General features: G+C 41.4%; 1 protein-coding gene across 1 annotated transcript in view; it reads right to left on the bottom strand.

Annotated features, from left to right (window-relative positions):
- Positions 1-16,707, bottom strand: part of tprn (taperin) — a 35,505-nt gene that overhangs the window by 5,632 nt on the left and 13,166 nt on the right. Inside the window, exon 2 of the mRNA XM_020457295.2 lies at positions 496-706. Coding sequence (XP_020312884.1) covers positions 496-706 — 211 coding nt within the window. The remainder of the gene's footprint in view (positions 1-495; positions 707-16,707) is intronic.

The raw sequence follows: 16,707 nt of genomic DNA, 5'->3' as shown, positions 1-16,707 counted from the left end.
TACATTATTTTTTTGCACGAACTCATGTACACGTTGATTAAAGATTGGCAATAAACTGTGTAATGAATAACTAATCTAATTATACTGCATGTCTACTGTTTAATGGGGAGACATGTATGGGAGAGCAGATAAAAATGACAGATATGTTTAGTTACAACTCACTGAAAGATGGTTTTTGCCTGCTGAACCCCAGCGGTTTCTTCATTAGGATGTAATGCTAACTCTGACCAGTAGGTGTCTCCCATGCTACATCAAACAGTAGCAGTTCAGTGCCAAACCACCATGCAGCCATTTCCAGATTACTAATTAGGTTGTATGAATTCATTACTTTCCCTTATCTTACCCTCTTCACCATTAGAATATGTTTAATTTAGTCAGTTCAATTACTTTCCCTTTAACTCTGTCCTCTTCTCACTCCAATTCCATCCCCTCCCTCTTCCTCTCATTCTATATGTTTCCTGCTTTCCTTTCCCCTCCCCCCCCATTCCCTCTCACCAGTGCCGTTGCTGGTGTAGCTCGGACGAGGGATGTGGATGCGGCCCACCATGCTGGGCTGATCTTCCTCCTGACCTCCTCCCTTCCCTTCCGCCGCCGCCGCCTCCTCATCCTCCTCCTCCTCCTCCTCCTCTCCGCTGTCCCACACGCTGCTCTCTGAGGGGTACTCATAGCTGCTCTGCATGCTGGACTCGTTGAACGATATCTTCAGCTGAGTGAGGGGGAACAGAGAAGTCCGTCAGTGATTCAAAAACACTCAAACATAAGACTCAGTGGTGAAATGGTAGGCCTGCTGTTTTCTATGGTTCTCTTAAGGGTTGAGTGCTATGAATTGAATTGATCTCCTATCAGCACTTTCAATTGGTAAGTGTACCAGAGAGAAAATGTCAGCTTCATGTTAATTCATGTACAAAGCTTGACATCAGGCTAACTCAATGATTAGGATTTCCCCTAGCTCTGCTTGCCACAATAATAATTTTCTTCCTCAGCACTACAAAGTCAGTTTAGTATGATAGTACTGCCACAAAAGATTCAACGCTGCAGAATAGAAATATCACCGGTTTATTGTGCATACTGTACTTTACTCCCCTATGATGACAGAATAGTTCTGACCACATTGAACAATAAACAAAGAAATTTGTTTCCTTATTACTGTATCATTAAATGTAATTTGGCTTATCGCATTGTCAGGCCGGCCTACTTTGATTGGATGAATTTCAACACCAGCATTATATGGTATGTGTACGTGACCCAAACTGAACCTAGTAGCCTACACAAGCACATTATCTTGATATATTGGGGTTACCTTAAAGGCACTTGTAAATATGAGAATATGTGCTTGACCTGTGAGTTTAATTTCCCAGTGTTGGCCTCTAGTATCATGGCACAGGGCAGGTGGCAGACTTGCAGGGGCTGCTGGCATTGCGATTGATGGCTGGAGAGCTAGTTGTACGACATCTCCGTTTGGCAACACCCCAGCGCTGCACAAACATGCCACCGTGGGGTGAGACTTTGTGGCAACATGTTGCAGAATGTGACTATCAACTACACAACAGCCAACCGCAATAGTCTGAAGGCTTAATGAAACTCAAAACATTGACCTTTAATGGCTAATAAGCTGTGACAATTAAGCGTACATGTACAAAATGAGAATAGGCTATATATCAGACATTCAATAACTCAAGTCATTTCTCAACCCCGATGATACTGTATGCTTTGATAAAACAGAAACCCATTGAGGCATGCTGCCTTAAAGCTGATTTCGAAAGTGCTTTCATTTTCACTTGTGGTGCATTTTTCAGTTCATCATCATAATAAGCATGTGCTTTCAGAAGGGAAAGGGCATGCATTGAACGCTATTAATAATCTAAGCACTATAATTAGACAGTTTTATAAAATCAGTCATTTTAATTCCTTACAATTAAAATGACATTAAAACCCAAGAAAGATGCAGATATCATATTAGGGACAAAACCAACTTGTTTTTTAATCATGTGATCTATCAAGACAGTGAATTAGTTGTGTGTTTGGCCTGGTCGTGGCTGAACCAGTGACAGCCGTGGCCTTCCAGTGACAAAGACCAAATGAGGAGCACAAATACTATTTTTAAAAAGGTATTAAATCCAGTCTAAAGCCATATCACTGGAGCTCCAGCCCCAAAAGACCATCAGCTTTACAAATCAGCTCTTTTAAATGTCTAAAACCCTCGCTCTCTCCCAAGTTCCCTGATCAACTTAATCACGCCAAAGCATTTCACCACGTGGCCCAGCTTTAGGAGTCTATCTCCATGCCACGAGAGTGTATCAATAAAATCAGACTAGCCGCGGGGTTAGCTTCCTCTCTGTGTAGATCTGGGCTGAGACGTCAGGGCTGCCCCTCTCGCTCTGCCCAACCGTGGCTATGAAGGCCTGTATTATTCAAGAAGTGATTGCTGTCCTCCTCTCTGGGCACTGAGACAGGCCAACAGAGGGCCGATTCAGGCACCAGGCTCTTCCCATTCACCACTGCACACTTCAACAGGACAGAGACCACAGAACCAAATTGTCTGAGCACTCTCTCACTCCAAAAACAGGACAATGACACGGAAATGACTCAGCTGAAGAGGATTTGAGTGTTTGCTGTTGGTTTTTATGATTTTTTTCCTCAAGAGAGTAGTGAGAGTGTATTAATATAGTGTTGAAAAAAATGGTGTCTGTTTGCAATTCTGTCTGTGCGGGAGAGAAAGTGCACAACAGAAAGAGTAACAATGCGAGAGAAGGAGCGAGACAAAGCGAGAGGGAATTAAAATTTTCCAGGCCACCCAGCACGCCGTCCTAGTTTAGTAGAGGGTACAGTGACATGGTGCACATTGAGACACACACGGTAGAATCTGGTAGAGTTCATCCCAACATTCTGGCAGCGGATTGGAGGGGAGCTCTGCTGTGGAAATTGGGTAGGAGCTACAGCAAGTACAAGAGTGCAGGGTTTGGGCATTTCCATTTAAAAGGACCCATGAGCACCAACATGTGAAGTTCGTAGGATAATGTCATTAATTTATATATATATAAATTATATACATAGTACCAGTCAAAAGTTTGGACGCACCTACTGATTCCTGAGTTTCTTTATTTTTAATAGGTTCTACATTGTAGAATAGTGAAGACATCAAAACTATGAAATAACACATGGAATCATGTAGGAACCAAAAAAAGGTGTTAAATCAAAATATTTTATTTTTGAGATTCTTCAAAGTAGCCACCCTTTGCCTTGATGACAGCTTTGCAAGAGGTTCTCCTGCTCCCTTATAATTATCCGTGAATTCCTTTTTGATTGGTTTTTGTGAGAGATGTAGCCACTTTCGTTTGTTTCCTGCCGTTTCAATGGAAGTGCGTTGGGCTTCTCTTTTGCGGTAAAACCATGTGTGGTTATTAGGAGGATGCGGATTATTGGCTTCAACTTGGCCATCTATACAAATCCTTAAATTTAAAAAAAAAGGAACCTGGTTTTTGGTCACTTTCTCATTATAAAAACAGCGATGTGAGATTCAAATGGTGAGATGAATGCTACAGCTAGTCATTACTTTATGGGTCCCTGCATCGGCCACATAGGCTACAGAAAGATTGGATGCATGGAGATTTATTTAGTCAGGCAATGTCCACATTATTCTCACATTTTAGAATGTAATAATAATTTTTATATCGCTGCATTGGCAAGGCCTAAAAAACAATTATTCTTAAAGTGGTAATGTCCTACTTTGATACTTTCTGCATGTTTTTTGGAGCAGTAGGGTTCTATATTAGGCCCTATATGTACAATTATATAACATTGAGGTCCTTGAACATTACAATGAAGTGCTTGTAGAAGTCCTTGAAAGTCTTTGAATTTTGCTTGCCAATGTCTTTATGAACCCTGCTTAGAGTATGTATAGTCCTATGTTGTTGTATAGGTGGAGTTATGGGCCAATATGCATATATTCCTTTTTATTCCTCTAAGTACACTGCATGATCATCTTTTAGATTTTTGTTTCAAACCATTTAGAAATTTTGATCACGATGTTACACATTGGCCCCATTATTTATAGAAAGACCCATATACCTGTTTAAACAAGTTTCCATCCCGAAATTAGGAATAAGCAAAGGCTTTGATTTCTGGTCAAATAGATGGAAAAAGGTTCTTAGACCAGTTTCCCAAACTTGGTCCTAGTCCTGGGCCCCCCCAGGTGCACATTAAAATGTAAATACTACAGTATTAACAAGTATTTTTCACTACAGTGAATACTACAGTAAAGTCCCCAAAAACACTACAGTGAATACTATACTATTTATAACATAGTATACTATTGTTTTTTTCAAAACAGTAAAATAAAAGTAGAGTACAGTAGAACACACTAGAGTAGTGCCTACTGTACATATTGTATCTGATTTGGTCTCGTCTGAACCAACCAAATACGGTGTTTGGGGGCAGAGCTCATTACAATAACAGACAGTGTGTACAATAATTTCCAGATATGCAAAAGAAGGATATTGTATATTTCTACCTTTGTGTTCAGGATACATCACCATGAAGAGAAGGACATTCATATCCATAATTATACATTTCTGTATAGTACAAATCAGGGACCCATGATGAAATTCCGTTAACAAAATAAAACATTTCAAAGTCAAGGTGTCTTTCTGCAGACATCTTTGAATCTTAATTCAGAGCAGATATTTAAGAGCTTTTGGAAAACGTGATCTCATAAAATACTGAGGGAGATTTTACTGTAATTCGGTTACCAAACTTTGCATTTGCAGTCTACACAGTTCTTCCAGCAAATATGTTTTTGTGAAGTTCAGTGTAAATTGTTCAAAGTAGTCTTTGTGCATAGAGTTATATATATTTATATTTTATTTAACTAGACAAGTCAGTTAAGAACAAATTCTTATTTTCAATGACGGCCTAGGAACAGTGGGTTAACTGTCTGTTCGGGGGCAGAAGACAGATTTGTACCATGTCAGCTTGGGGGTTTGAACTTGCAACTTTCCGGTTACTAGTCCAACGCTCTAACCAGTAGGCTACCCTGCCTCCCCATATGGTTTGTTAAACTCTGAAATTTGTTTGGCATACATTTTAAAGTAAAAAAACTGAATCAAAGCATAATTGCATTACTGTGGAATTGCCCAATTGTAGGTGTGTGTGGGTTTACATGGGTGTGTTTTGTGATAGGAGGGGAGGAGGGATAGCCTTGTTAATGCCCCTCATTGAGGTGTGGGACACACTGACCAGATGCCTGATTAAAGCTCATCTCCTGCCAGCCAGTTAATATTAGAATCCTACTACAATGGAGGAGACAGACAGCCACTCGCATACATTATCATATACAGAGAGGAGATTTGAGCGTAACCGATGTGAAATAGCTAGCTAGTTAGCAGTGCGCGCTAGTAGCGTGTCAAATCGGTGACATGTCTCGCTCTGAGACCTTGAAGTAGTTGTTTCCCTTGTCGCTCTTTTTGTGGAGCGATAGGTAATAAAGCTTCGAATGTGACTGTTGTTGATGTGTTTAAAAGGGTCCCTGGTTCAAGCCCAGGTTGGGACAAAGATAGGAACGGAAGCAACACTGTTAGATGAGCATGGATTGGAGTTATTCCACTAACATGCTGACTAAACCATTGCAAAATAAATTGACACGTTATTTAATAATTTCATTCAAATTCCTCGCGGGCGTTTACGTAGCCAGGCGCTAAAATCGAACTTGGTTCAATTTTAGGCACTTGACGCGCTGCAAGTCCCGCCTCTCCCATCTACTCATTGGTTTATAAAACGAGCATATTAACCCACGTGGGTGTTTGAAAGTTGGTGGCGATAATGCACCTTAAAAGGTATATATAATCCACAGAAGAACAAGACAAACCAGGAGAGATGAATAAAAAATAAAAAATAAAATAAACTGCTTTCACCAGTAGATTTCTTTTCCGAGTAGACAAAAACCTGATTTGACTGAAATTGATAAATTATACAAAAATCCAGCATTTTTTTTTTTAAATAAATAAAAATGCCCATATGCATTTCAGGTAAAATAACCCAATCTTAATCTCCCAGGACAAATAGCTTGCTGTTGCTAGGTTATCTTTATGTCCATGAATGTTTGTGTTAGGACCGGTCCTCAAATTAAAACACTACTTGATCATACTCGAACATCTCATTCCAAAAATCATGGGCATTAATATGCCGTTGGTCCCCCCTTTGCTGATATAACAGCTTCCACTCTTCTGGGAAGGCTTTCCACTAGATGTAGGAACTAGAGGTCAACCGATTATGATTTTTCAATGCCGATACCGATTTTTTGGGGAAATAATGACAATTACAACAATACTGAAAGAACACTTATTTTAACATAATACATCAATAAAATCAATTTGGCCTCAAATAATGAAACATGTTCAATATGTTTTAAATAATGCAAAAACAAAGTGTTGGCACATATTGCACTTTTACTTTCTTCTCCATGTAAGAAAGCTAACGTTTACGTTCCTTGCTCAGAACATGAGAACATATGAAAGCTGGTGGTTCCTTTTAACATGAGTCTTCAATATTCCCAGGTAAGAAGTTTTAGGTTGTAGTTATTATAGGAATTATAGGACTATTTCTCTCTATACCATTTGTATTTCATTAACCTTAAGCACAATCGAGAGCATCCTGGCGGGCTGTATCACCGCCTGGTATGGCAACTGCACCGCCCTCAACCGTAAGGCTCTCCAGAGGGTAGTGAGGTCTGCACAACGCATCACCGGGGGCAAACTACCTGCCCTCCAGGACACCTACACCACCCGATGCTACAGGAAGGCCATAAAGATCATCAAGGACATCAACCACCCGAGCCACTGCCTGTTCACCCCGCTGTCATCCAGAAGGCGAGGTCAGTACAGGTGCATCAAAGCTGGGACCGAGAGACTGAAAAACAGCTTCTATCTCAAGGCCATCAGACTGTTAAACAGCCACCACTAACATTGAGTGGCTACTGCCAACACACTGTCAATGCCACTGACTCTACTCCAGCCACTTTAATCATGGGAATTGATGGGAAATGATGTAAATATATCACTAGCCACTTTAAACAATGCTACCTTATATAATGTTACTTAGCCTACATTATTCATCTCATATGCATACGTAGATACTGTACTCTATATCATCGACTGCATCCTTATGTAATACATGTATCACTAGCCACTTTAACTATGCCACTTGGTTTACATACTCATCTCATATGTATATACTGTACTCGATATCATCTACTGTATCTTGCCTATGAACTTATCCCCTTACACTGTGTATAAGACAGTAGTTTTTTTGGAATTGTTAGTTAGATTACTTGTTCGTTATTACTGCATTGTCGGAACTAGAAGCACAAGCATTTCGCTACACTCACATTAACATCTGCTAACCATGTGTATGTGACAAATACATTTGATTTGATTTGATTTGATTTGAACCTTTGACTATTGGATGTTCTTATAGGCACTTTAGTATTGCCAGTGTAACCGTATAGCTTTCGTCCCTCTCCTCGCTCCTACCTGGGCTAGAACAAGGAACACATCGACAACAGCCACCCTCGAAGCAGCGTTACCCATGCAGAGCAAGGGGAACTACCACTCCAAGTCTCAGAGTGAGTGACGTTTAAACGCCATCAGCGCGCACCCCGCTAACTAGCTAGCCATTTCACATCGGTTACACCAGCCTAATCTCGGGAGTTGATAGGCTTGAAGTCATAAACAGCGCAATGCTTGAAGCACAACGGAGAGCTGCTGGCGAAACGCAGGAAAGTGCTGTTTGAATGAATGCTTACGAGCCTGTTGCTGCCTACCACCGCTCAGTCAGACTCCTATCAAATCATAGACTTAATTATAACATAATAACACACAGAAATACGAGCCTTAGGGTCATTAATAATCCGGAAACTATCATCTCGAAAACAAGACGTTTATTCTTTCAGTGAAATACGGAACCGTTCTGAATTCTATCTAACGGGTGGCATCCATAAGTCTAAATATTCCAGTTACATTGCACAACCTTCAATGTTATGTCATAATTAAGTAAAATTCCGGCAAACTAGGCGGCCCAAACTGTTGCATAAACACTGACTCTGCGTGCAATGAACGCAATAGGTGACAATTTCACCTGGTTAATATTTCCTGCTAACCTGGATTTCTTTTAGCTAAATATGCAGGTAAAAAAATATATACTTCTGTGTATTGATTTTAAGAAAGGCATTGATGTTTATGGTTAGGTGCACATTGGAGCAACGATACGCACTGCATAGATTATATGCAACGCAGGACACGCAAGATAAACTAGTAATATCATCAACCATGTGTAGTTAACTAGTGATTATGATGATTGATTGATTTTTATAAGATAAGTTTAATGCTAGCTAGCAACTTAGCTTGGCTTACTGCATTCGCATAACAAGCAGGCTCCTCGTGGAGTGCAATGTAATCAGGTGGTTAGAGCGTTGGACTAGTTAAATGTAAGGTTGCAAGATTGAATCCCCCGAGCTGACAAGATAAAAATCTGTCTTTCTGCCCCTGAACGAGGCAGTTAACCCACCGTTCCTAGGCAGTCATTGAAAATAAGAATGTGTTAACTGACTTGCCTAGTTAAATAAATATTAAATAAAAGGTGTAAAAAAATAAAATAATAATAATAATAATAATAATAATAATAATAATCCCAAAATGCCGATTTCTGATTATGAAAACGGCCCTAATTAAATCGGCCATTCCAATTAATCGGTCGACCTCTAGTTGGAACATTGCTGCAGGGACTTGCTTCCATACAGCCACAAGAGCATTAGTGAGGTTGGGCACTAAAGTTGAGCAGTCGGCACTCCAATTCATCCCAAAAGTGTTCGATGAGGTTGAGGTCAGGGCTCTGAAGGCCAGTCAATATCTTCCACACTGATCTTGACAAACCATTTCTGTATGGACCGCACTTTGTCCACGGGGGCATTGTCATGCTGAAACAGGAAAGGGCCTTCCCCAAACTGCTACCAAAGTTGGAAGCACAGAATCAGCTACATTAGAATGTCATGTTGTAGCGTTAAGATCTCTTCACTGGACTAAGGGGCCTAGCCCGAACCATGAAAAACAGCCCCAGACCATTATTATTCCTCCACCAAACGCTACAGTTGACACAATGCATTCAGGCAGGTAGGGTTCTTCTGGCATCCGCCAAACCCAGATTTGTCCGTCAGACTGCCAGATGGTGAGAGTGATTCATCACTCAAGGAGAACGCGTTTCCACTGCTCCAAAGTCAAATGGTGGAGAGCTTTACCTTTACACCACTCCAGCTGATGCTTGGCATTCCGCATGTTGATCTTAGTCTTGTGTGCGGCTGCTCGGCCATTTCATGAAGCTCCAGACGAAAAGTTGTGCTGACGTTGCAACCGAGGACAGAAGATTTTTACGTGCTACAGGAGCTGAGCTGTTCCTCCTAGATGTTTCCACTGCACAATAACAGCACCTACAGTTGACCGGGGTAGCTCTAGCTGAGCAGAAATTTGTAGCAATTACTTGTTGGAAAGGTGGCATCCTATGACGGTGTCACGTTGAAAGTCACTGAGCTCGTCAGTAAGGCCATTCTACTGCCAATGTTTGTCTATGCAGATTGCATGGCTGTGTGCTTGATTTTATACACCCGTCCGCAAAGGGTGTGGCCTGAATCCACTAATTTGAAGGGGTGTCCACACTTTTTTTTAAATATATAGTATAGTTTGTTCACAGTTGGCATTTTAACCAGCGTGTCATGAACGTGTCTGGTGGAGATAAACAATCAACATGCGCACAATGACACGCGGAGCCGGTTTGATCAGCATGTAACGCACAACATTTCAATTCCAATTTTTTAACCAGCCTTAAAGTAGACAGCAGCTCTACAGAACACAAAATAGTAGCAGGAACCATTGGTTTCTGAACTCGCTAACAACCATTAGCAAATCTTCAACCATGTGTTAGTAACCACACTTACTGATTTAGTGCCTTGAAGTACCACCCCCTACTCCTTACACACAGTCAATCATGTAGGCAGAATCTCTCACAGCTGTGGATGAAAGTGTTTGTTTGCTACAGTGTGAGCCGTCTCTTAGATACAGTCAAAGAAAGAGAGAATATGTCAAATGAATGAAAAAGTGTTATGGTCCATTACAATGTCAAAGCTAAGGTGAATATATACACCAAATGTACAAAACATTAGGAACACCTTCCTAATATTTAGTTGCACCCCCTTTTGGCCTCAGAATAGCCTCTAACCAACATTTGTTGGTGTTAAAAGTGTTAAACAAGGATGCTGGCCCAGTTCTTGACACTCAAAACTGTTGCGCCTGTCACCTACTACCATACCCCGTTCAAAGACACTTAAATATTTTGTCTTGCCCATTCACCCTCAATGGCACACATAAACCATCCATGTCTCAATTGTCTCAAGGCTTAAACATCCTTTAAAATCAGTCTCTTCCCCTTAATCTACCCAGATTATAGTGGATTTAACAGGTAACGTCAATAAGAGATCATAGCTTTCACCTGGGTTCACCTGGTCAGTCTATCATGGCAAGAGCAGGTGTTCCTAATGTTTTGTACACTCAGTGTCAGGAGTAAGAGAGAAAGCAAGTGCTGTGTATGGACCTCTTCCTTATCCTGGAATCCTAATGGCAATATAGAATGGCCACGGCTTGCGTTGCCAGGGTGACAAATGCCATAGATAAATGGGAGAGAGGAGGTGGAGCACGAACAGGCAGTACAGGGCTGAGAGGGAGAACGAGAGAGAGTGGAAGAGGCATGCTAGTAGACAGACAGACCGTATTGTATATGCTCATTGAAAGAGGGAGAAATAGGGCATAGCATTTGAGAGAACTAACTGAGTCTGATTATAACCTTTCCACAGAAACACAGTGCAAGAACATAATAAACCACAGAAAACCATGGCACTACAGACAGATATGATCTGTGAGAAAGACCATCTACAGTACATGCAGTTGGTGCTGTAACTGTCACAGTGGGATTAGAGGGGAATGTGAATATTATGTGTTTGTATATAAATAGACAGTAGCACTGAACACACACATACATATATACAGTCAGGCAACATTATCTACAAGAACACACTGAGAAATAGTGATATTAATAGGGGCTGTTCCATCTGCCCACATGACCTCAACACACAGTACTGTTTTTATACATCCCCGAAACCACCTACGCATCATTCTATCCATCCGGTTCTCAAACACTTCTCTTTTCCTTGTTCTTTCGATCGCTCTGACACACACGGGTCAGGTCTGAATTAAACATGACACTGACGCTTTGCTGGATGAATTCTAATTAGTGACTGGCAGAGCTATACAAATGACACAGGCTGTATGAGAGCTGTGTGTGTGTGTGTATGCATGTATATGTAGGAGCAATATTTGACTGTGTGCCATCATGTTGTTGGCATTGCCCGAATAGTTCCGTTCCTCACCCTGCCCGCCCAGCTCACAGAACTTTACAGCCGGATCACACTCACTGGAACGGTCACGCTGGTCACAGGCGCCGACGAACCGCACACAGGTCGGAATGAAGCTGAAGACCCAGTATCAATGGCATATTTACACCTCGGTATGGGTCTCGAGGGAAACACTGGTCTCTGCTGCAGTAGGTGCACCTTAAATACACAGACCTACTGGAGAGGCACAGGCAGGCAAGCGTGTGACAATGGGACGTAGTCATGATGAATGTTCCAAGATGCTGAGATAGTGGCTGCAACGGTTCATCTAAACCACACTGAGCCTCTTGGGTACGACAAACAAACACACACACAGCTCGTACAGAATCAAGCACACCCAGGCAGGTACAGTTGAAGTCGGAAGTTTACATACACCTTAGCAAAATACATTTAAACTCAGTTTCACAAATCCTGACATAATCCTAGTAAAAATTCCCTGTCTTAGGTCAGTTCAGATCACCACTTTATTTTAAGAACGTGAAATGTCAGAATAATAGTAGAGAATTATTTATTTCAGTTTTTATTTCTTTCATAAGAAGTGGGGCAGAAGTTTACATACACTCCATTAGAATTTGGTAGCATTGCCTTTAAATTGTTTAACTTGGGTCAAACGTTTCAGGTAGCCTTCCACAAGCTTCCCACAATAAGTTGGGTGAATTTTGGCCCATTCCTGCTGATAGAGCCAGTGTACCTGAGTCAGGTTTGTAGGCCTCCTTGCTCGCACACGCTTTTTCAGTTCTGCCCACAAATCTTCTATGGGATAGAGGTCAGGGCTTTGTGATGGCCACTCCAATACCTTGACTTTATTGTACTTAAGCTATTTTGCCACAACTTTAGAAGTACGCTTGGGGTCATTGTCCACTTGGAAGACCCATTTGCGACCAAGCTTAAACTTCCTGACTGATGTCTTGAGATAATGCTTCAATATATCCACATCATTGTCCTGCCTCATGATGCCATCTATTATGTGAAGTGCACCAGTCCCTCCTGCAGCAAAGCACCCCCACAACATGATGCTGCCACCCCCGTGCTTCACGGTTGGTATGGTGTTCTTCGTCTTGCAAGCCTCCCCCTTTTTCCTCCAAACATAACGATGGTCATTATGGCCAAACAGTTCTATTGTTGTTTCATCAGACCAGAGGACATTTCTCCAAAAAGTACAATCTTTGTCCCCATGTGCAGTTGCAAACCGTGATCTGGCTATTTTATGGCGGTTTTGGAGCAGTGGCGTCTTCCTTGCTGAGCATCCTTTCAGGTTATGTCGATAAAGGACTCGTTTTACTGTGGATATAGATACTTTTGTACCCGTTTCCTCCAGCATCTTCACAAGGTCCTTTGCTGTTGTTCTGGGATTGATTTGCACTTTTCACACCAAAGTACATTCATCTCTAGGAGACAGAACGCATTTCCTTCCTGAGCGCTATGACGGCTTCTTGGTCCCATGGTGTTTATACTTGCGTACTATTGTTTGTACAGATGAACGTGGTACCTCCAGACATTTGGAAATTGCTCCCAAGGATGAACCAGACTTGTGGAGGTCTACAAAAAAAAAAATCTGAGGTCTTGGCTGATTTCTTTTGATTTTCCCATGATGTCAAGCAAAGAGGCACTAAGTTTGAAGGTAGGCCTTGAAATAAATCCACAGATACACCGCCAATTGACTCAAATTATGTCAATTAGCTTATCAGAAGCTTCTAAAACCATGACATCATTTTCTGGAATTTTCCAAGCGGTTTAAAAAGGCACAGTGAACTTAGTGTATGTAAACTTCTGACCCACTGGAATTGTGATACAGTGAATTATAAATGAAATAATCTAACAATTGTTGGTAAAATGACTTGTGTCATGCAGAAAGTAGATGTCCTAACTGACTTGCCAAAACTATAGTTTGTTAATAAAAAATTTGTGGAGTGGTTGAAAAACACATTTGAATGACTCCAACCAAAGTGTATGTAAACTTCCTACTCCAACTGTACATAGATACACACTAGACAGAAATGCAGACAGAGACCGACACACACAGTCAAGGAGGGAGCAAGGAGAGAGGCAAAGACGGAAGCATGCAGAAGAAAACGAAGTAGTGAGATAAGAGGAGAGAAGGAGGAAGTGTGATGAGGGATGGGAAATGACTCGAGGTGGTAAATAATTAAACATAATGGACCTTTACACCTGGAGCACACAATAATTGGATTTCCTGTGTTACAGACACGGAGCATTGGCATTATTTAAGTATGGCCATTTTTAACTTCCCTTACGCATGGCATGACTTTCCCACAACCAATAAAAAAAACAGTTTCTCTTAACATTGGACAGAGGAATGCACTATTGTAAACCATGACTGCTGCTAGGATTGTAATTTTCCAATTTGAGATATTTCAACTAGGGCTGATCCCAATTAGTTGACTAGTTAATTGTTTGGTCGATGGGCTGGTGGTCAACAGTGATTTTTTATTTGTCAAGCAGTGTGAGATAGATAAATAAAATAATGATGGCACACGAGACACCTGTCTGATTTGTACCCTTCTCAGTGAACTAATCCATTGGAGGCCACGTGAATGGCACAGTCCAAGAAGAAGGGAATTGTGGCCAAAATGCACATCTCTACAGAATGTGCTCTCTCCCAAAAATTGGTCCACATTCATTGTTTCATAACTTCATTGTGTGAATTGTTTGCCTTTGCCTTTTTTATTTAACCAGGCATGTCAGTTAAGAACAAATTATTATTTACAATGACGGCCTACTCCGGCCAAACCCAGACGATGCTGGTCCAATTGTGCGCTACCCTATGGGACTCCCAATTATGGCCGGATGTGATACAGCCTGGATTCGAACCAGGTACTATATAGAGCCGCATCTAGGACTGAGATGCAGTGCCTTAGACTCCTGTGCCACTTGGAAGCCCTATCAGTTCCCCATTACATATATTTATTTAACATTTTTTTACCTTTATTTAACTAGGCAAGTCAGTTAAGAACAAATTCTTATTTTCAATGACAGCCTAGGAACAGTGGGTTAACTGCCTGTTCAGGGGCAGAACGACAGATTAGTACCTTTTCAGCTCAGGGATTTGAACTTGCAACCTTCCGGTTACTAGTCCAACGCTCTAACCACTAGGCTACCCTGCCACCCCATATCACCAGTAGTAGCCTACATTTACTTTGAATTCCTAATCTACAATGTTTGTTTGGTTCTGGTCATTTCTATTAATGCATTCAATATATTATTCCAGTCTTTCACCATTCTCATTGTTGGAGTGGACACGTTGTTTGCACAGCATACAACCTATGCTACACAAGTGAGAAACAAGTTTGGGTTTATTTCATTCAATTTAGTCATTTGTTTGAAGCGCTACTTGTCAATGTTGAGTAAGGATGCAACCCTGATTATGTGTAAAAGTAGGCATATAGACTACCTGGCCTGCCTGCAAATGTAGGCATATAAATGTGCACATTTGGGGATCGGATATTATTTCTGATTGGCTTAATGAACCACCACTAATGACCTGTGGAGCTTCTCAAAGTAATGTTGTTTTCTTCACCTCAAACAGCAGGCAAACAAAGTCTGTTTTTACATCCATTGAGAATGACAATAGTTCATCAATGTATCTGAAAGATCTTTCCAGCTCTCTCCCTTTTCTATAACCACTCAGCGTGAAAGGGAAAAATGTCATGCCCTGATCCAGTGGAAATGTCATAAAATAGATCTACTTGATGAGCTCTTATCTCTAGGGAAAAAATAGCCTACTGCTGTGTCTGTCTCAAGCTCACTGGTGAAAAGAGGGCCCTACATTTTTTTTTCAATGTTGCAAGTTTGCTAGCACGAGCTTCTGGCTGGACCAAAGTTGATACAATGTTTAAAGTTGGTTGCAGACAGGCCATGCGTAGCCTGTGTGTTTTATAGAAAATAAAAATTATTTTTTACCTGCGGGCGTAGGAATAGTAACCCAAAGGTTGCAGGATTGAATCCCCGAGCTAGCAAGGTACAAGGCAGTTAACCCCCTGAACAAGGCAGTTAACCCACTGTTCCTAGGCCGTCACTAAAAATAAGAATTTGTTCTTAAATCGACTCTGCAGCAATACTTTGCCCCGACAAGAAAGGGCTGTTTGAAAAGGTTTCCCTGTCAAGACGAGCAGTGACACGGCGTGTTGAGGACGTCACAGAGAATATGGAACAGTTGAAAGACAAGGTAAAGGATTTCACCCATTTCTCCTTGGCCCTGGATGAGAACAGTGATGCACGTGACACGGCGCAGTTGTTGATATTCTTACGAGGCATAACCCCAGACTTTGAAATTGGAGGTGATTTCTTCAGTGCAGTCAATGAAGAGCACAACCACAGGGAAATATTTATTAGAGGAGGTTAGTAAAGTGGGTGGCAAAGCTGGGACTGAGTTTTGAAAAGTTATCCAGTGTGACCACTGATGGGTGCCCAAACTTGGGCAGGGAAAAAAAAGGATACAAGATCAAGTAGCTGAGCTGAACCCAGATCAGAAAATTATTTCCCTGAGTTGCATTATTCATCAGGTGCACTGTAAATGTGTTGAAAATGAGTCATGTTGGAGAAACAGGTCATTAAAGTGGTAAACTTCATAAGAGAAAAATATTTAAACCACAGGCAGTTTGTCTCACTGTTGGAAGAGAGTCCGGTCATGCAGATCTCCCCTACCACACAAACATGCGGTGGCTGAGTTTGGGGAAGATGCTTAAAAGGGTGTGGGACCTGAAGTCAGAGATTGCAGAGTTTTTTCAAATGAAAGGAAAATATGTGGATTTCCCTCAACTGCAAGATAAAGAATGGTTGGCTGATTTTGCCTTCACCGTGGACATCATGGCCCTCATGAATGAACTGAATTCCAGACTACAAGGGAAAGGCCTTTTTGCACATCAGATGTACAGCCTTGTCAAAGCCTTCAAGGGAAAATTATTCCTCCTGACCTGCCAAGTAGAAGCCAACAATCTCCCCCACCTTCCGACACTACTAGTCGGTTCCCCATCAGATGACCAGCGGGAGAAGTATACATCGCTGCTGTGTGCTTTGAACAGTGAGTTCTCTCGTCATTTTGAGGATTTCAAAGTGTTGGAAAATGTCATGCTGTTGGTTTCCTCTCCTTTCACCTTCAATGTGGATAATGCTCCCACTGACCTGCAACTTGAGCTTATCGATCTTCAGTCTGATGCAGTGATTGGAGAAATACTCAAAACAATGTCACTGACGAGCTT

The sequence above is a fragment of the Oncorhynchus kisutch genome, linkage group LG23 (genome assembly GCF_002021735.2).
Source record: "Oncorhynchus kisutch isolate 150728-3 linkage group LG23, Okis_V2, whole genome shotgun sequence".
Taxonomy (NCBI): Eukaryota; Metazoa; Chordata; class Actinopteri; order Salmoniformes; family Salmonidae; genus Oncorhynchus; species Oncorhynchus kisutch.
This window is presented reverse-complemented; position numbering and strand designations above follow the sequence as displayed.